The sequence below is a fragment of the Crocodylus siamensis genome, chromosome 2, assembly GCF_052110815.1.
Source record: "Crocodylus siamensis isolate JL-2025a chromosome 2, ASM5211081v1, whole genome shotgun sequence".
Taxonomy (NCBI): Eukaryota; Metazoa; Chordata; order Crocodylia; family Crocodylidae; genus Crocodylus; species Crocodylus siamensis.
In genome coordinates this window covers 236898908-236923819 of record NC_143396.1, presented here as the reverse complement: position 1 = coordinate 236923819, position 24912 = coordinate 236898908, and the positions used below count along the sequence as shown (strand labels likewise).

General features: G+C 40.4%; 1 protein-coding gene across 4 annotated transcripts in view; it reads right to left on the bottom strand.

Moving 5' to 3' along the window:
- Positions 1-24912, bottom strand: part of FMN1 (formin 1) — a 251494-nt gene that overhangs the window by 53023 nt on the left and 173559 nt on the right. For 3 of the 4 annotated variants that reach the window (XM_090033495.1, XM_090033492.1, XM_090033494.1), the window contains one exon: positions 20859-20951. In XM_090033495.1, coding sequence (XP_089889621.1) covers positions 20859-20951 — 93 coding nt within the window. Of the gene's footprint in view, positions 1-15316; positions 16217-20858; positions 20952-24912 lie in introns of those variants that run through there. The other variant, XM_090033496.1, reaches the window with a different exon arrangement.

Sequence of the window (24912 nt, the reverse complement as noted above, 5' to 3'; positions counted from 1 at the left end):
TGAGACTACACTCTTCCTACCCCCTCAACCCTGATTGGGATATTTTTAGCTCCCCAACCTTCCCCCACTCAATGGATAACTTCCCTCCTCCCCTGCAGACTCATGAACCACTACTGCAGACACGGCAACCCCTTCAGAGCCCACCTGCCCCTTCCCTATTCTGAGTTACTTACCCTAGGCTCCCCATGTAGCTCCCAGCATCAATGAATGCCTGTATATGTTGCTCGTCTACAATCACATGACTTAAAGTAAGCTGTGTGATTGTAGACTGCAGTGAATGTTTATACACACCCACAATCTTAGCACTGGTAGGTGGACAAACATGGTTCACAAGATAAACTCAGAGCTTTCCCACAGGAATCCACAGTGTTAGAAACTCTCTGATCTATTGTAGTTTTTCTGAGTTCTTTGCAATAGACTAATTGCTCTATTATTTTTCTGTAGTCAAAGAAAGAGAGAAAGTTAAGAGCTGGCATTTTCTGAAGTGTGCCTTAAATTTACTGAGAGGTGCCTCAAGTCTAAAAAGATTGAGGAGTCCTGTTTTAGAGTGTCAAAAGTCCTGAGCTTGAGTATTCCTTTTAAAGATTATTCCCCTGGCTATTAAGGGAAATTATTTGTTGATTCAAATATGGCATGCCTGATGAATGTTGATGAGAAAATGTATACTCATAGGCTAGGGACAGACATTACACATAAAATAGCTTAAGTGATCAAAAACTGGTTTAAACCTGTAACAGAACAGGTGTTCAGTGCACATAAACCAGTTTGAAAATAGCTGAAACCAGTTTGAGATAAACCTGGTTGAATGTAGTATCAGACTTAACTGATTTGGGTCAAACCGGTTTATGCAGTGTCTGTCCTCGACCCCAGTGGCGATGCGCTGGGGGTCTATGCAGGTGCACGGGCACCCCCTGCGAAAAGTGCCAGTGACGCTGCAGGTGGTGCCTATGGGTGGTTGCTGCTTGCCACCTTTCCTCCTCACTGCCAACAGTGAGGGCTGTGTCTGTGGGTGGTCCCTGATTGCCGCTGACTGCTGCCAATGCTCCTGGTGGTGTTTGCGGGTGGTTGCTGACTGTCTGTTGACACTTGCCACCATCCCCCCAGCCACCGACATTACCGTGGCCACTTATGGAAGCTCCTCACTTGCCGCCACCATGCCTCCACTGCCAACACTGCCACCGCTGCCACCTGTGGGTAGTTGCCAGGCCCCCTTAGCCTCTGGGGACATGAGTCGTTTATACCAGACCCCTTGCTGATTTAAGTTAAGTCAAACTCTCACAGCATCCCAGCATGCTCTCTGGGCTGGGCAGGGCTCTCTGCTCCACAGCAGGGCTGGCCCCTCCCCTCTGCTCCCTGGCTGCAGCTCCGGCAGAGACTGCAGGCATCTGCCTGGCTTTTGCTCCCTGCCCCACAAGCAGGGATTCTCCCATCTCCTCTGCCTTACACAGACACACAGCTTTAGCCAGACCACATGCTAACTATGGTCTATGCTGTAGCAGATGGGACAAAAACAGAATCAACAGGTAGCTGGTAATATACCTCCGTTGTTTTCTCAATGGGGTGATAAACACTGAGTTAGGGGTGATAAACACTATGTTATCTATTCCCTGCTGGGGTGCTTGTAGGGGGGAAGGGACCCCTCCCTAATCATGCCCCCCTCAGCTCAGCACAGTAGAAGGGATGAGAGGGCTGTTCTAGCACCCTCTGGCTTCTAGCCTGAGTCACTCTAGGCATGTGCCTGCATTTTTTCAGTCCAGAGGGGGTGTCCGTAAGGTTACAAACTGGTTTAGCCTAGCCAGGTTAGGCTAACCTGCAAAGATTGAATAAATTCAGGCTCAGACTTTTTGAAATGATACCATTCAGATGTTCAGAGAAAAATTACTGAGTTTCCTTCCATTATTTATTAATTCACAGAGCAGTCCAATAACTGCTTAAGGAGGAGTACTCCTCTTAGAACTCAAGTTTCATAGGGCAGAGGATTGTAACTACATCCTACATTGGGAATATATGATTTCCACCAATATACTAGGGAAATAATAGTAATTTTTTTAATAAATCAGAATCCCATAAAAGCATTTGGGGATATTGAACAACAATCAGAAACTAATGTCTAGACACACAAAAGAGTTCAAAGGAGTAAGTCCCACCTTATTTTTAGGTCATATCCAGAAAGCACAGTATTTCAATGTATTTTCAATGGAGGGCAAGTGGGTATGCAACAGAAAAGAATAGCATTCCTCACATTCAACTTCAGTCTATTCTATTTATAGGCTAGCATAAATAAGCACAGAGAATTCAAGGCTCCCACTCCTACTGAAAAACTTTTCACTTATTTTTTTTTGGAATTTAACCAATTTCTTTAAGGAAAATTGACTATTTTCCTATGATTTATCTTTAGCGATGCTGATGGTTTTCTGGAGAAGACCAGTGCATCTTGTCTTTAGAATTCTAAAGACTAGAGTTGCAATACCAGTCTTGCTGAGAATCACAGGCTGGATGCTCTCTGACTTCTGATCATACCTGTTCTCTAGACTTTCGGGCTTTCCTACATTCTTTTGTCTGTGCAGACCATTGGATTTCCATACAGTGGTATTTTAGAAAACGTCTCAAAGGGCAGCTTCTGCAGCTTTGGCTTACCCTTCTCCAGGAGTCTTTGTTTGTTAGCTAGGTTCAGAATGGACTTCTTAGATACACTTTTCACACTTGCAGTGTGTGGGTGGTAAGCCTCTTTAAAAATAAATAAATAAAATGCCTGGTATTTCCCAGGTAGCAGGTATCAGTTTCAAAATTAGTGGTGTCTCTGTCTTCTTCTGGTGCTTGTTACTCCACAGCTGACTTACAGATTGATTTGCTATTATTGCTTGACAAGTAAATTGGTTTTTCCACTGTAACAAATCATGATTCAGAGAGCTGTAATTTTCAGCCGATGCATGTGTACCTTCCTTTTATTATGAAGTATGTATATCATGAAAGAAATAAAACTTTATTACATTCTTTCCTAACTCAGAGACAGTTATATGGTCCTAAAAGCATGTAGTCTAAAACAAAAGAGAGAAAGCAGGGTACATGAACCTTAGAAACTAATTGAAGCAGAGATGCGTAAGCTTTCATGAGTAACACCTGACTTTGTCAGAGCAACTGCTGCGCACAAAAGCTTGTACATCTCTGATTCAGTTAGTCTATAAAGTGCAACTCTACCTTGTCTTCTGCCTGACTTGAGACTAACATGGCTGACTACCCTTCTTTGATGACAAAGAGATGATCACTAGGAGAAGACAGATACAACATAAAGGGAAAGTGTCTAGTACATATTAAGTTTAGTAAGTACAATTAGGAACCAATTTTTTTGCACTGTTTAATCTTTAAAAGAACCACAGCATGTTCCTATATGTTCTCCACTCTGCTGTCATTCCTTGCAAAAATATACATTAAACCTCTTTCTTCCACGTCTATAAGGAAGGTTTGCTCTGAAGATACATAGATTAAGACAATCAAGTGACTAAATCCATCAGTTTCTTATCAAAGAAGAAAGCTTTGTAGGAATTAAAGGATAATGGTATAGTTGCTTTGCATACCAACCCTAAAAGGATGTTGTAGATGCAGGGCACAGCATGGATAAGATAAATGTGCAAAAGCAGATAGAATGGCTGATAAAATGGTTTAAACAGATGTAAGGACAGATAGATACAATATGACAGGAGAGTGGATAAATATAGCCTTGAATTTGAAACACTGGATTATCAGATGCTGGTTGTGCTGGAAGACGATGATGATGTGGTCACTGTGGATGTGTGCAAGCATTCAGTTCAAACAGATGGAGTTCAGTCGTGTTGTGCAGTCAGCTAGAACCCCAACTGACTGCAAACTGTGTGAACGTTTGTTATTTTGGACTGGAGTGGCATATGCTTGCTGCACTGCTGCTTGCCCACAGCCAGGGGACCCCCTAGGCACTAATCCCAGGCAGCTCTTTGGGCTCCCTCTGTTGACAGAGATTGCCAGAGGCAGCCAAGTTTGCCAGGCAGACCTTAATTGTCACTTCCTGGCTGGCCATAGTTCCCCCCAGCACTTAAATGGACAGACTTTCCCCAGCTGGCCACACTCCACAGCCCTGGACTCTCCTGGAGTGTGCTGCTGCTGGGTACTCCCTCGCCAGCCATGCTATGTTCAGCTCTGGACTCTCCCAGGTTGTGTAGCTACACACCCCAGGAGACTATGCTCCCTGGCTGGATGGAGTGTGGCTGGCCAGGGAGCAGTGTCTCCAAAGTGTACAGCTTCAAGGCAGTCCTCAGTTGGCCATGCTCCCTAGTCCCACTGCAGCCCCAGGGGGCATGTAACATGAGATCTGGGTCTAGCTTTTTGTCTAGGCCCTAAGGGGTTGAGGCAGGGATCTTGTGCAGAGGACACAGTTATCTGGGTCTCCATGTCTCTGTGAAGCTGTCTACTGAAGCACAGGGTTGTAGAGCAAGGCTGGGTTTCCTATGGATTTAATGCTGACAGGGGGAGGGGCTTGCTCTGTCTCAGTCTGTAGCACTAGAGTGCAGCCTGAAGCATGGAATGTCCCCAGAGTGTTGCAACCAATACACTGTGGGATTGCAGAGGTTAATGTGGTGCCTGCAATTGACTAGAATTGTGTTGAAGTGTTTGTAGGGGAGCACTACTAGGGTGCTCGCTACTAATGAGGGCGATGCAGGCTTAGCTGCCAATTTCCAGGGCAGCCCAGGTGCCGGTTGCTGGGGCAGCCAGGCAGGTCATGTGGCCAGAAGGGGGCAGGGCCGGGCCTTTATAAACAGCCCAGGCCAGAGCCTAAAAACAGTTCCCCTCTGGCAGCCGCAGGAGCAGGAGCTCTGCGGGAGAGCTGAGCAGCTCGGGTCAATGGTTGCAGTCGGACCACTCTGACCGGCTGCAATGATGCAGGGGTAAAGAGAACCCTGACAGAGGTAGGAGAGAGAGCCAGCAGAGAGCGGAGGTGGTATTATAAGCTCAGGGGCTTATGAGGGGTTATAGCTGGCTGGCATATAGGTTGTGGAGTTGAGTTGAGTTACAAGCCTGGAGGCTTATTGCGTTTATGTTACAGCTGTTTGGCTTTGGGTTTGGTTACTGTTTAATACTGGAGGACCGCGTGAGGCTGTAGGGGTGTGAGGAGGCCTCACGGGAGCTCTCCCAATAATCTGGGGGTTCCCGGCGGCGCAGAGGGCACTGTATTTTAGAGTGTGCCCTGGGAGGGTGTGGTGATTGATGCCGAAGAGGGCTCAGCTTTAGTTGGGGGCATGTTGGCCCAGCCCTGGAGTTAAAAGGGGGCAGTGAAGAGCCCTGGAGTTAAAAGGGGGCAGCGAAGAGCCCTGGAGCTAGTGGGGGATCCCGACCCCAGCCCAGTGGGGCAGTATCGGAAGTAAAGCCTGAGTGGGGCATAAGACCCCAAAGGAGGGTAAGGGGGCCAGGCACGGCCACCTGAGCCCCAACCGCGGGAAGTGCGGCATAGGCCCCAGAGGGGGCAACGGGCGCGAGTGGCGCGGCATAGGCCCCAGAGGGGGCAACGGGCGCGAGTGGCGCGGCATAGGCCCCAGAGGGGGCAACAGGCGCGAGTGTCGCAGCATAGGCCCCAGACAGGGGGCGCTGGTGGTGAAACCAGCTTGGGGGTGCCAGGTAGGGTGCTGAAGTGTAAGAGCTTGATAACGCCCGGGAATAGCTGCGAGGTTTGGGGCGTGCTGAAGGGGAGGTTGGAGGCACACATCGCCCATAAGGCAGGGGTGCACTGGGGCACCCGAATCAGAACAGGGCATAGAGCGGAGTAGTGTCCAAGGCGAGACAAGGCAGCCTCCCTTACTGAACTTAAAACATCAAAGAAGTGGCGGGCGAGTTGAGGGTGCTGAATCACCTAATTGGACACGGCAGGGGGCGCTAGCGGGATCACAGCCGCCCCTGCACCCACTCCAGGACAGTGTTCATTCAAACAACTGAACCACCAATCTATTAGCACTTCAACCTCAGCCGAGGTGATTTTTACCCCAATGACCATTTTTAAAGCAACTGAAATATAACATTTGAATTTATCCTGTGAAAACCAAGAAAGACAATCCAAAGGCCTGTGTGCTATGTGGAAGGAATGGCAGAGATATGAAGAAGCTACAGTAACCAAATAGAAAATAAACTAATGTTAACAATATATTATTATTTTTGGTACCAACTCAAGGATTCTGCTATTAGTGTTCTAAATCTACGTACTCAATTATCTATACTAATAGGAACTCTCATTGTAGCCTTTTTATTCATTGCCATCATGTTCTAACAGGATAATCTATAACAGTTTCATATCTAACTAAGTTTATGGCAGTCTACAGCAGTATTCTATATTCTCCAATTCTGAATACCTACCAGATGATTATATTTGAGCTGACTGGTAGAAATAGTACTTTTTTCCCCACTAAAAACAAATCAATTGATGATTTCCTGAAAAGTCATAATCTTAAATAACAAGTCTCAAGACTTTGATGCTAGTTCTTCTGGTAGTATAGAAGGAAGTAAGTTAGCAATATGTTCATTTCAGGACAGACTATTTCTTGTTCTTTGGATCAGCTCACTGTGTCAATATTGCATTACTTAAAAGCATGTGGATACAATCACATTCCAAGACACCTTATTTGGTGTCTTTATGGACTGAGGCTATTGTCTAACTATAAACCTCTGCTTACCAAGGCTATAAGAATCTGCACTTTGCAGGCGCATGCCAATTCATGTAAATCACCCTTTCATCTGTTTAAATACAGAGATCCTTGAGTGATGAAAAGTTATGACTGTCACAAACAGTTTGAAAGATTAAAGTAATTCTGCTGCTGGCATATAAAAGTGTTCCACATCTAAACACAAACTCTGTAAGGTCTGAAATGTCATTGCTGGGAAGGATAATAAGTTTTAAGCAAACATTATAATTGCAAGGAAGTATGACATATTTTTCATGTTTGACAATGGGCATAAATATCCTCCCACACTGTTTAATGTGAAAACTGCATATGTGTGGCAGAGATAATAAAACATCTCAATGAAAACAAATGAAGGGAAAAAGAGTTATGATGAGTAGAATTGCAAACATGAAGCTTTGAAGATGAAAAGTGTTCCTACTTGTAAAGAACTGGGATCTGATATACAGACTTAATGGTCTATCTCCCTTCTGCTGTGAACTAAGTCAAGTCCTTTAACAAAAAGTCTTAATTCACATGATGCTTTCCATGCTGAAACATATAAAAAGCATTATGTTCATCTCCTGGTAATACTGGAAGGTCACCTGATCTAATTTTTGTAGCATGTACCTCATGTCTGAAACAACTGAATGAAGATTATTAATTCATTGGCAATCATTGGTCTTGGGGATTGCACCCTTGGTAGGTTACCACAGCTTCTTGAGTGGCTAAGGAGTCTGTACACAACAGGCAGACCCTCCAGCAAGCTGCACATACAAACTTGGTTGAGCTTGCACTGGCATGCCGAGCACTGTTTTGTCTTTCCTGCCTCTGACACCACTTCTCTAGCTCTAGCTCTGAAGCATTGATCTTCTCCATCTCAAAATGACTTTTCACACGCAGGGGTCTGAAGCAACTGATTCCCAGCATTGGCCACTCATGCGGAGCTCACAAAGGTTTTTGTTGCAGACACCAACAAAACACAGTTTGGACTGTCCAAGTTGACATTTGCCAGTGGTCAGCTCACTGTAGAGTATGTCCTTGGGGATTTGGCCATCACTCATATGGTTGACATGTCCTAACCAACAGAGATGTCTCTGTCTCAGGAGCACAAACATATTGGGTATCTTGGCCCATTCCAGAACAGCAGAGTTGGAGATTTTGTCACACCATGTTATGCCCAGGATATGGTGGAGACATCGAAGCTGGAAACTGTTCAGTTTTCTTTCTTTCTTAGCATAAGGAGTCCAAGTTTTGCTGCCATACAATAGGGAGCTAAGTCCAAGTGCTGCAGATGGACATCTTTGTTGACAGATGTGACGGCCAGAACCAGAGGGATTAATAAGTAATAAATATGTGCTTCTTAGAGGCATTTGGTATTTTGCCTAAACAGGTAATATTAATGAATATAAAGCTTGTAAGTTTGTAAACTGCAAATGTAACTTGTCTGTCATAAGTTTAACCAAAATGATAAAATTAGCTGTTCATGGAACTGACTAGGCCCCAAAGGCAAAGCTGTAGATGTGAGATTAGCTGACCTATCTGTTTCTGCTCAGGGTTCAGCTTTGATGATAGAAAACTGGATCCAACTGCCTGGCACACCCAACACATTCCAGGAAAGCACATTCCAAGAAAGCATATTCAAATGAAACCTAAAAGGGGTTGGGGCTTAGGCGGAGCAATGTCATTTTCAAATCTAAAGGTCCTGCATTGTAATTTGCTAATTGGATAAAACTGAATCTGGGTAATAACCTTTTATGATAATTTTTAACACCTTTCAATCCCATAGGGTAACAGCTGTAGGGCAACATTGTGAGTGGCTCTAAAGCCAACAGATTAGCATAAGACTAGGTATGAAAAGCACAGGTAACCAACAGGAAGAAGGGAACAGAATGGTCATTTCTGTTCCACTCCCGGACCCCAGATTCCTTGTGTGAGTGAGGATTGGATCCTGATCAAGGGACCTTCCCCGGTAATCCCTCTGACAGTGTCGATCGGGGACGCCTGACTTCATTGGACTCACTTGACACATACCTGACACTGAGGGACTATCAATAAGTTGCCAACCCATGTCTGTCTATCTGTTGTTTTGAACAGCCCAGTGGCTAATACCCTTGCAGTGCCCAGTTAGCCTGCGATAGAATTGATCTATCTGTTGTTATTATCTGTTATTTACTATTAGATCTTTAATACTGCATTATCTTTTTATCGCATTTATCTTTCTGTTAGCTGTTGTGTGTGTATAAACTACAATAAATTTGCCTTTACTCCACTCCCAACTTTGCCTCCTTGATCCAAAACTGAACCTAACAGCCCAGTTGGCCTGTAATAGAATTGATACACTCACAGTGTCCAGCTGGCCTGTGACAGACAGAGTGAGCTCTCTGTTTTTCCAAATGCTCTTTTGAAGTTTTAGCTATGGGGTCACTTGCCTTTCCAATGAGAGAATTAATTTTGGCTTCCAAGCCAAGATTTTGTGAGATAGCAGAGCCCACATCAGTGATTTTTCCCAATTACTTCCAGGCTTTCATAATTTATTTTAACTTTGGAAGGACAATCAACTTGTTGACTTCTGACTACTATCAGCTTTAGGCTAATGGTCAGACCAAAATCATCACAAATGTGAGAAAGGTGATCCAAGAGACTTTGAAGTCCTGCTTCTGAATGACTAACGATTGCTGCATCTTTGGCAAAGAGCATTTCACAGACAAGAACTTCTTGGGTTTAGATTTTGCTTTGAGATAAATGAGGTTAAAGACTTTCCCATTGGATCTGGTCTGAAGGTAGACTCCTTCTGAACAGCACTTAATCCATATTTGAGTAGGACAGCAAAGAAAATCCCAAAAAGCATAAGAGCTAGTACATAGACCTGTTTGACACCACTCTTGATTTCAAATTCTTTCAAACATGACCCATCGAACTTCACTGTTCCATGGATACCGACATGGAAGGACTTCATGCTCAGGAGCTTAAGAGGGTAGCCAATCTTCTTCAGGATTTGGAACAAACCATCTCTGCTGACAAGATGAAAAGCTTTGGTGAGATCAAGAAATGCTATGTATAAAGATTTTCACGGCATTTTTATTGTAGCTGTCTCAAGGAGAATATCATAGCCATTGTGGATATAGTGGACCTGAAACCACATTAAGACTCAGAGTAGACTCTGTCTACAAGGGTCTGCAGTCTTAGCAGGATAACTTTGGTGAACAGTTTCCCAATGATGCAAAGTAAAGATATACCACAGTAGTTACTGCAGTCACTTATATCACCTTTGTTTTTGTATAGAATGACACTGTTTGCATCTTTCATGTCTTGAGGAACTTCACTTTCTCTCCAACACATCCATATTAGTTTCTGCAGTTGGAAGAGGAGGATGGATTTCCCGCACTTAACTTCAGCCAGTATGCAATCAGCACCTGGGGCTTTACCACAAGAGAGCTGATCAATGGCTTTTTCTACTTTGTCTACAGTAGGTTCATGGTCAAGCACTATTAGAGCTGAGAGGTCTTCAAGTACATCAAGATTGAAGTCAAAGACCACATTTTCATGAGAGTAGAGTTCTGAGTAATGTTCAAACCATTGATCCACCTGCTTACTGTGGTCACTGATGGCTTCACCTGTGGAGGATTTTAAAGGGAAGGTATATCTTGAAACAGGCCAAGAGCTTTCCTCATTCCCCTATACATTGCTTGCATGTCACCTCAGTCAACAGATTTTTGGATACTTTTGCACAGTTGTAGCCAATAATCATTTGCACACTGTCTCACTCTATATTTGACCTTTCACTGGATCTCTCAAAGTGCCTGCAAGTTGGAGTGGCTAGGGTTAAACTTATATTGAAGGAGAGCTGACTGGCTCTCTTCTATAAGTGGGATCTTTTCAGATGAATTCTCATCAAACCAGTCATTTGGACTGCAAAGCAAGGTACCATGAGAGCCCAAGGCAGTTTGTGAGATGGTTCCTTTGAGATGAACCCATTTCTCCTCAGCAGTATTACACAGTTTAAGATATGATAGAACCTCAGAGAGAGTTTTAATGAATTGAGATGATGTGTCTTCAGCTTTTAGTGGAGTGAGATTTATTCATAGTAACGACAGTTTCTTTCTCTTGTGTAATTTCCTGGGATGCAATTTGACTTCAGTGCATACCAATGAATGATCAGTATCACAGTCAGCACTCTGATAGGATCGTGTAATTATTACACCATGGAAGTCTCGTAAGCCGGTAATAATTAGGTCGAGTTGATGTCAGTGTCCAGATTGTGGGTGGCACCATGATACTTTGTTTTCAGGTTTCATGTTGAAGAAAGAATTTGTTATACATAGCTCATTGCATGAACATAGCTGGAGGAAGATATCATGTTTATAATAGTCACTTTTATTTTCCTCAGCTTCTGGTGATAGTTTATTTCCTTTTTTGGGGGTTACAAAGGGAGGAAATTGGGGACATGAAATAAATTCCCAGCAGATCAAGGGAAGTGATTATTCCCTTCTATTTGGCACTGATGAGGCCACATTTGGAGTACTGTGTTCAGTTTTGGGCCCCTCACTACAGAAAAGATGTGGACAAATTGGAGAGAGTCTAGCAGAGGGCAACAAAAATTGTTAGGAGGATGGGGCGCATGACTTATCAGGAGAGGCTGAGGGAACCGGGCTGATTTAGTTTGGAAAAGAGAAGACTGAGAGGGGATTTAATAGAAATCTTGAGCTACCTGAAGGGAGGTTCCAAAGAAAATGGAGCTCAACTGTTCTTAGTGGTGGCAGATGATAGAACAAGGAGCAATGTTCTCAAGTTGCAGTGAGGGAAGTTTAATTTAGATATTAGGAAAAAACTCTCACTAAAGCATTCTCCTCTCCTTTTCTCTTTCTTCACCCTCTCTTCTCCTTTTCTATTTTGAGGAAGTAGGACAAAAAAGTGTTAGCTTTTCTAGTGCATCTATCCTGTTTTGTAGTTCTGTACTTTACTAAGAATATTTTAGGTATGGTTCCTAAATGAACCATTCAACTAATTATTTTCCAGAGTGGCAGTCTTCTAGCCAAGAAGCCCTTGATCCACTTTTATGAACTGAAGTTTACAAAGCCCACACTTTTAAATTCATAATCCCAAAGTTCCTTTACCTTTATGTCATATCAAAGCAGTGCAAGTGATGAGATAACTGTTATATTTTAGGAAACTTGCATAGTAATGGGAAAAAGTAAGTGTATAATAGATCTTATTCCTTTTTGCAAATTATGGTGACATTATTTAACAGGACTATTGCATATTATACATTTACATTTCATTAAGAGTTTTTCCCACCTTTGAATAGTGAATTTGATGAACAAAAATGCTTCCATTAAATACAGCTAAGATATTACTAATACCAATTTGCATATAATGCTTTTATCTTAGAATTACAAAGCATTTTGCCAAAAATGACTACCACTATCTCAACATAGGCAAGAATCATTACTTACATGTTAAAGACTGGAAAACTGAACCTAGAGAGATTAACTGATTTTCCAGCATCACATGGCAAGCATTTAAACTGGGATTAAAACCCAAAGTTCTGGCTCCTAGTTCCCTGCTCTAAGCAACAGACTATACTACTTCCAGTTACACAAAATAGTTTTGACATTAACAGGCAGTACAGTTTATCCCTTTTAGCATTTCAGTATGTCAGTCTCATAACATTCCCAATGCTTGTTTTTTCTTTTTGCTGTACAACACAGCAAGATTATAATTAATTATTATTAATTGTAATTAGGGAAATGCAAACAGTTCAGATAAAGTAAACCAATCTTAGGGGGGGTTTTAGAGTATGTCCAGCTCAAAGTAAACTACAGAGTAGAAAAATCAAGCAACAAAAACCTGGACACCTGTGAGTTCTAACACTTTTTAAGAGCCGAAAAATTAGAAAAGCAATTGAGCTTTTAGATGCTTGCTGTGAACCTAGCAGAAAGATATCAGATAGGATTTAAAAAAAAAATTTGCCTGAACTAGACACAATACTGTTTATTTAAACAAATAAAACTAAAAGCAGATGCTTAAGGGTGGTAGTCACAGTCAGTTAACTCCTGATTTCGGAGAAGCTGCTGAGCTTCTAGGCATTTATCTAAACGAAACCTCTGAACTTCTTGAAATCTGCCCAGCACATACACTGAGATCATCATTCAAGAAGGATTTTTGCTTTGTTCTCATGAGTCTTTGAATGGACTTTCAGAATACTTCCTTTGTAAAGCCACATGCAGTATTGTGCATTTTCTAAAACATTTCAAGACATCTGGGTAAATTATTGAAGGACAAAATTTTGTGTGTATTAAGAGTTTACAGGCGTCAGTAAATTATATTTACCTGACCCAGTGAAGGTGAGAATAAACGTGGGCAGCAGAAAATATTCAAAGGAAAAAAAATCATAGTGTGATTCTCTATTTACTTTGTGATACTTGTGAAATACTTTATTGGCTTTTGTTTGTGTGCAATCTTATATTCTTCTATTTCTCTATTACTTTATTTACTATTTATTTTCCTAGTACTTGTTCAATGTTGTATCCCCTGGATGACTGCAGCTCTACTTGGAGAGGTCTATAGAAATACTCTGAACTGTGTAGTTGGATGAAAGCTTCTATTAATAGATAAATATTTTTTACAAAACATTAGCTAGCTCATGTAAAATATATGTTCATATTAAAAATAAAATTGCAACAACCAGGAAAGTATGCCAGCAAGTTGTATAGTGGTTATTGATGTCATGCATTTTTCATCAGTGTCATAAATTTGACAGCACTGCCATGCCTGCCATGACTGTTTATCTGGAACTTCACATATATTCCAAAACTATGGGTGAAACCTATAGTTTCTCACATTACTACTGGAGGTCACTATGCAGCCTGGAGTGGGTATAGCACATAACTAGGATGTGGAAAATCTAGGCTCATGTCCCAGCTCTGGCTGGTTCAGACAATGGACTCAAATGTCAGTTTAGTACTCATCACCAGCCTATTGGCTATTCTGGGTTGTGCTTCTCTTTTTCTCCTCTGTTTCATTCAGTTAAAACAATTTTGTAATTCTCAAACGTTTTTGCAGGATAGGACATCAACTTTCAAACCATTTTTTACCACCTCTGATATCTTTCTCTGATATGACTATCCCCGCTATTGGACCTAAGCAGGAACTAATCGAGTAGCAGCAGCAGAGTGTGGAAATGAAAAGGATAAATAGAATGTAGGAGAAGAAAGTAAGATGTTCAGTGTTAGTCTCTGGTTACTCCAGCCAGATTCAGGCTACCCATCAGACCATCTCTCTATATCATATCTTTATTAAGCCACAGTAGGACTAGGTACAGGCATTCAAAAAGCCTAAGGCAGAATTGATCAAGTCATGTGTTTTTTTTGTATGCGGTGTAGTTTATTTTAGTAGTAAACAGTACATTTATCCTTTGGGGCAGGGAGAGGGTGCATACAGGCTGCCTATCTTAGATTGGGTTCCGCCATTTATAAACCAGTCCATGTGTGCCAAACTTCTGTTCTATTATGGGTTTAGACCATGTTCCAATCACTTATACCAGTAAAAGTTTAATATCTATACCTGGCTTAGAAAAAGTGAGTCCCATTGCCTCCTAACATAGAGATGCCTGTCTCCTTGGGAATAGGATGTCTCAGTGGTCTGGTAACAGGATATGAAGCCATTTACCTCTTGCTCCTTGGATCAAATTAAACCCAGTTTTGTAGCACCTATAAACTGTTACCATCTGACTACTGTCTGTAGGCCTGTGTGATATAAATTGTTTAATCTTGATATCCTTACAAATGGACAACAAGTATTCAAATGTCAAGCCTCAGCAAGGAGACTTGACTTGAATGAATACATTGTTTTTTAGTTTCTGGTGGAAGCAACTGGCAATGTAGCCACTGAAATGAGCAAACAGAATTACTAATCTTGTTGCACCCCTTTGGGCACAGGTATAGAACATGAACAGGTAAAAGTGTACCAGCTTGAACCTTAGGAAGTCGTAGGATCAAAGATGGCTAATGAGAAACTGAAATGGTTGGTTAGTTGCAACTGAATACTTAACTGATAGTTTCATAGTTTCTAGGGTCGGAAGGGCCCTGAGTAGATCATCTAGTCCGACCCCCTGCCACGGCAGGAAAGAGTACTGGGGTCAAATGACCCCAGCAAGGTGTACATCTAGCCTCCTCTTAAAGACCCCCAGGGTAGGAGCCAGCACCACTTCTCTTGGATACTTATTCAGATTACTGATTAGTTATAATTTGGTACATGGAAGCAATGAAGGGAGTGTGATTGTACCTTTGCTACTTTTATTTTCACAACTGCATGTAAAATTAAGAGTCCATGCTAATGGGTCCCACCAGTAGGGCTAGGCTGTTGGCAACCATATGGGAAATTTTAAAGGAAAAGAAACCCGTCATAGAAATACTCAGAAAGAAAACACACAAGGAACAACTAAAATAATTAATTTGTAATAAATCACCAAGAGCATTCAAGAGCTCCGGAAAATTAGTTCACTTAACACAAAAACAAACAAAAAGTAAAGCAAATAAAAATACATTACAAGAAATTATGATAATAGGCTTTTAAAAAATACTACAACTAATTTAATGAATTAAAAACAGCAGATCTTGAAATACAGCAATTGTTAGAGGACTTGTAGCCACTGGAAAAAAATAAAGTTGTGTCTTAATAGTTAAACATTTTATAAGATAATACGTAAACAGCAGGATTACATAATCAATGGATATTAAAGAAAAAACTAATAGCATGATCTGTGGTTCAATACTAATAATTGTGTTGTTCAACATGAATATAAACTATAGCAAGCAATATAATATTTAGTGAAAAATCAAAATGCAATAGTCATGTAAATACAGCAACAAAGCTTAATTCAGGACACCTGATTGTGGGTACATCTACATGTGCAATTAATGCGAAGCAATAAACTCTGGAGCAGCTTGAGCTGGGGTGAACTCCAGCTCCTGGGAGCAGCATCTACCTGTGAGCCTGGGACAGCAGCAATTTGAGCTGAGGCAGAGCAGGCCCCCTTCTGGCTGGGCTTACCGGGCACAATTTATGCCCATGGTCACTATCTACATACACCTTTCAGTGAAGTAAATTACCCTGCTGTAAGATATTACTGTCTCTAATATTGGTGTATATGTGAATGGTAATGCTTTACTGTGCAACTAATTAATCTACTCCGCAGTAAAACATGCATGTAGATGCACCCAGCCTCTGTGTGCACCGTTAAGTTACTTATAGGCTTTTTCAGGGGCTGGCCAAGACCCCAGAATGAATTTTCATAGGAACTGAGAACTGTCAAAGACCTCACTACCACTATTATAAGTGCATATAGTTCTATGATCTTGCATTATCTAACATAAACTTTCAGCAACATGAGTTCATATGATCTTTGAAAAGTTTCAAGCAAAACACTACCGCACATGCTTTCCTTCTGGGGGGAGAGGATGAAAGAACAAATGTGTCAGATGTCAATCATGTTGCTTAATGCACTAATGGAGGGTGTTCAGATGCTGTAGTAAAAGAACCTATGTAGAACAGAATAGAAATAATGCTTACCCAGTTTGTAAAGCACTTTGATATCATATGAAGATATAAGTCCAAGCACTTTATTAATATAATATTTATCAAATTCCTGGAAGAAGAGGTGAATAGTGAGGTGTCAAATTTTGAAAAAAAAATTAGGATTAGTTTAAAATAGCTCCTAGAAAGACAAAATGATAGAAAACCTAACAAACACAAACATAAGGGACAGTTCAATCCAGTCTTTCAGCCTGACAGATACAGCTAACTCAGAACCTAACAAAGACAAATTTTAGGTGTCAATAAGGACAAGTCAGCAATATTTATCATATACACTGTGGGAGTGGAAGCTATTTAAAAAGGGAAGAAAATTTATATGGAAAATATTATTAGGCCATTTTGCAAACAGATGCCACATCCTGACTTTTCACCTTAAAAACCATAGAAAGTTACAGAAAACACATCTCAGAAAAATGTGAAGAGTCCAAAAATGAAGAGTGACAGATTACAGGAATGAGAGTTTTCGGATAAGAGATGGCAAGATTAAATATACATAAATAGAAGAGAAAGTTGATCAGCCATAGGCATTTATTTATTCTTTCCTGGATTTCAAAGAAACCTTAAGGAGCCATGCATCAAAACAAAAAGCCCATGAATTTGCATGAATAATGAAAACATTGTTTTAGATATGTGTAATTAACTTATGTAACTCACTGTCCTGAGATACTATGTAAGCAACTTTAAGTATAAGACCTTTATTGGAATATGAACAAAATCCTCTACTATATTGACTGGGACTAATATAGCAACACAATTCCCATCTTTGTACCTATAAAGTGATCAAATAGTATAAGGAGCAAATTTTACATAAGATATATAACTGCACAAATGAAATTGAAGTCTTTCCCACTGTAGGGCTAGGGACAGATGTTACACATAAACAAGTTTAAGTGTTTAAACCTGTAACAAAACAGATTTTCAGTGCACATACACCAATTTGAAAATGGCTGAAACCAGTCTGAGATAAACCCGGGTAAATGTAGTAAAAGACTTAACTGATTTGGATCAAACTAGTTTATGCAATATGTGTTCCAGACCCCTTCCTGGTTTAACTTAAACCAGAGTCCTCCAGCATCCCAGATACTTTGCAGCTCTTGGCAGGGCTCTCTGCTTCAGAGCAGGGATGGCTCTGCCCCTCTGCCTGGCTTTCTCTTGCTTCCCTCCTCCCCCCACTCCTTGTTTAAGCAGGGATTCCCCCTCTTCCCCCTCCCACAGCATGGACCATAGCCAGCATGTGGTCTGCTAGTTAATGCTGAGAGATGTCTGTGTAAGGCAGACAGGACAAATACAGATAGGACAGTGTCCGCTTAGGACTTTTTGGAGCTAATAAACAGGTCAGCTGGTAATGTTCCTCCCTTCTTTCCTTGGAAAAAGGTGTTTAAGAAGAGCTTGAATTAATGAGAGAGGCTTTTGTTTTCTTGATGGGTTGATAAACACTGTGTTATCAACTCCCTGCTGGGCTGGTCAGGAGCAGCAAGGGGAAGAGGAGTGGTGGAACCCCTTCCTAATCAGAAAGTCCTGCTAGGGTCTGGCCACATCCCTTTCAGCTCAGCATTGTGGAAGTGCAGGGAGGGCTGCTTTAGCACTCCCCGGCTTCTAGCCCGAGCCACTGCAGGCATATGACCGTATTTTCTCAGTCCAGAGGGAATGTTTGTATGGTTACAAACTGGTTTAGCCTAGCCAAGTTAGACTAACCTGAAAAGATTGAATCAATTCAGGCTCAGGCTTTTTGACTGTCTTTCCCTAGCCTTGAGAACAGGATGCAGGGCTATTCAACCTTTGAGCTGATTTAATAGGGCCTTTCCCATGGCACTAAGAATCAAGTCATCTATACAAAAGGCAAACACAATGATCTGAAAAATAGTGCTTGATTTTTACAAAGCTAAGCAGGATTGTGATAGTGATTACAGTTATTTTACTCCTGTATAATTGGGTTTTGTTAATAAAATTGGTTATTCCCTACGGTAGTATTGCACAGTTAAGGGAAGGAAAGATAAAGCAGTGTGGGAGAAAGGTAGAGTTAACAGTGTGCACAAATACATGACCCTGCCTCAGTCTCAGCACTTACTACTAAGACTGTAAATATAAACTGACAATTAAATGAGATGAAAAGACCACCTACAACAGTCTTACCTAGGAAACAAATAGTCCGATCATGGGGTTTTTTTTTTGCAGGATCTCTGTTAACTTTATGAGAGCTTTAATAAATATATAATATGTTCAGGAAGAATATACTATAATTAGGAACTTGTCTGAAATTATGTGATATGAAACTTACAGCCTAAATAACATCCAAACACATTTCGGATTGAAAAACTCAAGCAAATTCCATTAAGCACAAAAATCCTGAAAATGAAGAATGCCAACTGTATTTAATAGTACAATGTAATAAGTGCTACTTTTAAAAAACTTTTTTACTCAGGAAACTATTTAAATACTACAGCTTCATAAAATAAAGTGAAGTTAAAATTCTTGATCTTAGGAGGACCTTTACAAAAAGATGAAACTGAATTTGGATATTTAATTAAAATTCCTATAACTGTTTCAAAGATCAGCAATTTAGTTAATATAAGTCTTCTTATGAAGCAACTGAGTCATAGTTCATGTGACTTTTCAGACATTAAATGTTAAATTGCTTAAGACTTTGTGAGTGATATTGCTCAATTAGGAATACTAACTTCCTCAAAGAGTCACAATAATGGTTACAACTGGCTCTGCTTACCCCTAGGAGTGTGTCATATAACTGCTCTGACAATACCAAGCTCTGTATTCCTCACTGTGGTGTATGATACCCAAATCTACAGTAAAATGTAGAGTTCTACTTCAATAGAATAATTCAGAAAATTACCCTAAAATGAGACTCCTTGTATGTAAAGTGATTTTTTACAATTAGAAAAAATTATCTACATTCTAGAGTCACAACTATAAAAACATTTTGTACTGTAATCAATTATGTAACCATAGGAAAATTCACCTTTTCATTTTTAAAGGGAAATACACTCTTCCCTGACTAATGACCTTGTGCTGTTCTTTGAACAAACTTTTTCTTTAATTATATATGATACATTATATAATTTTATCACGTCGCTGTTCTGAAATGGTTTGTCTGGCTCAGCATCAGATGCAGTGCCTGCCTCCATTTTTGACACTTCTTTTAGTAAATAATCCTGTTTTTCCAAGTAAGCAATCTTCTGAACCAGGTCCGCCCTTGAAAGAACAGCTGTGATGTACTGCCCCCATTCTCCTAATACAGGCATACCTCGTTTTATTGCACTTCGCTTTATTGCGCTTCACAGATATTGCGTTTTTTACTCCTGGTGAAGATGCTGTGAACATTGTTGAAATGACAACAAAGGATTTAGAATATTACATAAACTTAGTTGATGAAGCAGCGGCAGGGTTTGAGAGGATTGACTCCAATTCTGAAAGAAGTCCTACTGTGGGTAAAATGCTATCAAACAGCATCACATGCTACAGAGAAATCTTTCGTGAAAGGAAGAGTCAATCTATGCGGCAAACTTCATTGTTGTCTTATTTTAAGAAATTGCCACAGCCACCCCAACCTTCAGCAACCACCACCCTGATCAGTCAGCAGTCATCAACATCGAGGCAAGACCCTCCACCAGCAAAAAGTTTACGACTCGCTGAAGGCTCAGATGATGGTTAGCATTTTTTAGCAATAAATCATTTTTTAATTAAGGTATGTATATTGTTTTTTTAGACATAATGCTATTGCACACTTAATAGACTACAGTATAGTGTAAACATAACTTGTATATGCACTGGGAAACCAAAAAATTCATGTGACTCGCTTTATTGTGATATCCGCTTTATGGCGGTGGTCTGGAACCGAACCCGCAATATCTCCGAGGTATGCCTGTATATCTTTCCATTCTCTGGGAGAGACTGTCACTTGTTAGTTTTAGGAGCACTGTTGCACCAGAATGACCCCTCCTTTTAAGACCCAGCAAAGAAATTACAGCTTGAATTCTTCTTGTTGAACTATGCAGGTTGTATAACCAATGTATGAACACACCCTTTAATGGTATTGAGCATATCAAAATTTCTGCCACTAAAAATGTTCAATCACTTGTGGTTTGTGCTGGGCAACCTAAATTGTCTTTTTATCTGGGTGGAACTGACCGGGGCGGACAATAAAGGCTTTTCTATACAGTCACTGGTGAGTTTTAGGGAAGATGGAAAATGAAACCGAGAGCCTCCTGCCCACCTGAATCTAAACCTGCTCTCTGATTTGCTGGAGAGTGAAGACTTGACAGGGGCACTGAGACTAACTCTGGAGCAGCCCCACAGGCAATTTCTGATTCAGGAGTGCATCAGTGGGCTTGTGTGAGCAGCCAGGGAAAAAGGTGTCCTCCAACTTGTCCTCCCCAAGCTCCACTGCTGACATTTAGGCAAGGCCAGAATTAGGAAAAAGATCTCTGTGGCTACAGTGCATAAGATCTACACACAATCTTTGAGGTTTTCACTTACCTTTAAACTCCATGCGATGGTTGTTGAAGGCAATATATTTACCAGCAAACAATGTAAGCATTACAATATGAAAAAAGAGTCTAAACATCTGCTTACCTTTCTGAAAGAACTCTTCCAGTTTATCTTTGAAGGGCTGGAGATGTTGTTCTGAAGACTCTCTACAAACCACCCTCATTTGCTTTTCACAGGCTACAAACAGAAGTTCAGGGTTAGATAGTTTGAAGCCACATATTTAACTCACAACCTTTAACAATAATCATATTATTTCTAAAGCAACTCATCTACTATTCCATATTTATCAAGCAATAATATTTCATACTTGTTCTAATTGTATAAGAGTTAAAAAAAACCCTATCAGCCACAGTAATTGCTGTAGTGTGATGTAGCAATGAAGTTCAGGAAATGTCCAAGAGGCAATGAATTTTTTATTGGACCAGCTATATAGTTGGGAGATCTGATGGACTTAAGTTCCTTTAAATAGCAACATTTTAGTTTATTTGCCTTGGAATTCAGCATTTGTATGATTTGCTTGTAGTACAGCTCGGTGAGAAACAACGGGCTTGCCCTCACTGCAGCATTAGCTTCAGCATGAACTTGAGTTTTGCCTCAGTCTAATTCCTGTAATACACACTGCATTTTACTGTCAAAGGGAACTTCACACACAAGTTTTCTGACCTTCTGTGGGATGGGCATAGCACAAGCAGGAGGAAGAATGTCATTATTATGCATCTGTTACCTAATCTACTAAATAATTTAGGTTCTGATGCCATCACATTTCCTAGAGAATTCAAATTAATTGCTACAAAATTTAAGCACTGCTCTGGGATGTCTTAGTAGACATTGCAGAATCCTGGGGTCCCCAGTTATAAGAAAAAAGCTCAACAAACAAATAAAACAAAACAAAACAAAACAAAATATAAAGCAGTACTCAAATATTTTGCATTAAACAATGCAAAAAAGTACAAGCAAGTATTTTTTCCTTTTCTCTCTTATACCAAATGTAGTTTCCATGAGGTTCATTAAGATGCATATTTATTGCATAACTAAACAAAAAAGTTATTGCATGCAGATTAAAATAACAAGCCAGTCAGCTTCTCTCTAGTTTGATAATTCATTTTATTCCTGAAAATTGAGTATAAAATGTAGTTGCACAAGGAGAAAATGTGTAATTGACAAAAATTGTCGTGTTAATATAAGTCACATTTGTGGCTTGCAACACAGAGAAAGGAGTTGCCAAAAGACTGTGAATACATACATGCATTTTATTGTACAGCTAGCAATAGAGCCCATGATACATTTGGACCACCAGAACTACTTAAATAAAGAAAACACTCGAACAATTTCATTTGAATTTCAGCTAAAAACAAAGAAACCCAAAACTATGTTAAAAAGGAAATTCTAACATTGTCAGAAAAATATTGCCTTGATATTCATTTCTGCACAAAATGCTTACAAGAAAATATCTAGTCCATCCAAAAGTTTTATATATTTAATTTCCATGGCTTAAATAGAGTTTAAAAGTATTAAGAATATAGCTATAGAGAAAGTCTTACCAGATAATCCATATCGTCTTTTTCTTACAGACTATGTTTTAATTAATCTTTAAGCCCCAAACTTGCAAGTTATAGCACAGCATGGATACTTGAGACTTTGCAGACTGAAAGCAATGGGTATTTGCTTGTGCAGATCTTATACAACAGCTAGCTGTCAGACTGAAACTTTAACTTGCACACATGTGCACATAAACACATGCATATATATATAATATAATATAGATAGATATAGATATAGATACATACATATCTTACTTTAGATATGTATGTATACATGCATATAGTATATATAATCTATATCGATATCTATATATCTATTATATGTATGTATACGTACATAACTACAGTAAGCCCTTTCTTGCCTGCCCAGTTACAGAAAAAGACTGTAAAACAAATGAAGGGAATACATTAGAAGACAGAAAATAATTCTCAACATGGAAATATTATTTTCTTTATGACATGAGCTTTTGCCACTAAAACTTGAACTTTACAAGGCTGTGGAAATCTATTGAATGAAACTTATTTACACGCTGCATTTCAGTTTATATAAATGGAATGAGGTTCCCACAGTTACTCAGACAGATTGTAACATTTTATTTGTGGACTAGACAGGGATTCTGTGAATTGAGCAGGAAAAAATCTAAACAAAATACTTGAAAAAGCATTTTTAAGTTTTCTTATTAAAGGCTGGCACAAATTAGAAGCTACAATTTTGTGGCTACTTTTCCTGTTTATTTTTAAAAAGAGTCTAGACAGAAAATGCCACATGAAGTAGATTTTAGCAATGATTTCAGTTAAATATAAAATGACAAAAAGTGTGAAATGAGTAGTATATGTATTTCAACTTTTTAAGCTATGATGTGGCATGCTGGCTGTGTTTTAAGGCATCATTTAAGAACATTAGCATTACAGGAAATTATGTTAAGATAAACAGCAAAAACACATTCTTATTACATGTGTTTATTATATGGTGGTGATTAGTTTATTATGTGGTCTCTCTGGGCACACTTTATATATGCTAGAATGATACCAAATAACAGCTCCCCCATGCAGATGGCGTACATTATTGTTTTTTCAAGTATTCAAAACCATGTTATAAGCAGGCCCCTCAAGCAGTACAAATTAAAGGGTTTATCAGGTATAGGAGTACATGACCACTCCTCCAAATAAATTGTTTAAAAAATGATTGCTAATAGAGAAGACCAAAAAAAAAAAAAAAGAGCAGGTGCTAGGAGTCACAGAGACTATGGGAAAGGTCTCCCGATATGGATGTCACCTTTGGTGCCAAGCACAAACTATGACATAGTCCAGGGGTTTTCAACTTTTTTGGGTCAGTGTACCCCAGTGGCTGGATGCCGAGCAAAGGGCTGGGAGTTGTGTGCAGCTGGACACTAAGCGGATGTGGGGGGAGGTGATGCACGGCCGAATGCGGAGCAGCAGCAGCTGCTGCATGCGACCTTCCCCCACCCCCAACATCTGGCCAGGTGGGCGGTGCCTGTGCAGGATGGTGTATCGCAGCATTCCATCCCCGCCCACCTGCACATACCCCGCCTAGGGCTGTCTCAAGAACTCCCAGGGTTATGCATACCCCCAGTTGACAACCACTGACATGGTCAATCACGTGCCAGTGCTTTCATCAGGGATGCTTCCATGATGTCTTCCATTTGTTGCTTTGGTGGAATAAGGAATTATGGTGATGAGATGATGTCCTGAAGACTTGCTCAGGAGAAGGATTCCATTTAAATTGACTTTTCCACCCCTTACTTTCCACGGGTTCTTGTCCATAGACAAGAACCTTCCCTTCCCATTCTAGCATTGAAATCATTAAGAAGAATTATGTTACCTTCTTCAGAGACCAAAGTCAAGACTTAGTCAAGTTTAGAACAGAATTCTTCCTTTGTTTCACCATCTGCATCAAGTTCACTGCACATAAGTCACTTTCAAAATTGCCCGAACTGGTGTAAGATAAACGTATATGGATGTGGTATCAAACTTAACTGATTTAGGATAAATCAGTTTATTGAACTTCTGTCCCAGATCTGCTCCAGATTCAAATTCATAGATTTCATAGACATTAGGGCTGGAAGGGACCTCAGAAGATCATCGAGTCCAGCCCCCTGCCCTAGGAGCAGGAAATCAGCTGGGATCACAGGATCCCAGCAAGATAAACATCCAAATTTCTTTTGAAGGCGTTCAAAGTATGTGCTTGAACCACCTCTAATGGCAGGCTATTCCAGACTTTGGGGGCTTGGACAGTAAAGAAGTTCTTCCTTATGTTCAGCCTGAAACAGTCTTGAAGGAATTTATAACCATTTGACCTTGTCATCACTTGGGGCACTCTGGTGAACAAACGTTCCCCCAGATCCTAGTGAACGCCCCTTATAAACTTATAGGTGGCCATCAGATTGCCCCTGAGCCTGTGCTTTTCCAGACTGAGGAGTCCCATAGCTGTCAGCTTCTCATCGTAAGGTCTGTTTTCCTGACCTCTGATCATGTGCATGGCTGTTCTTTGGATTCTCTTAAGCTTCTCCACATCCTTTTTGAATTGTGGAGCCCAAAACTGGATGCAGTACTCCAGCTGTGGCCTCACTAAGGCC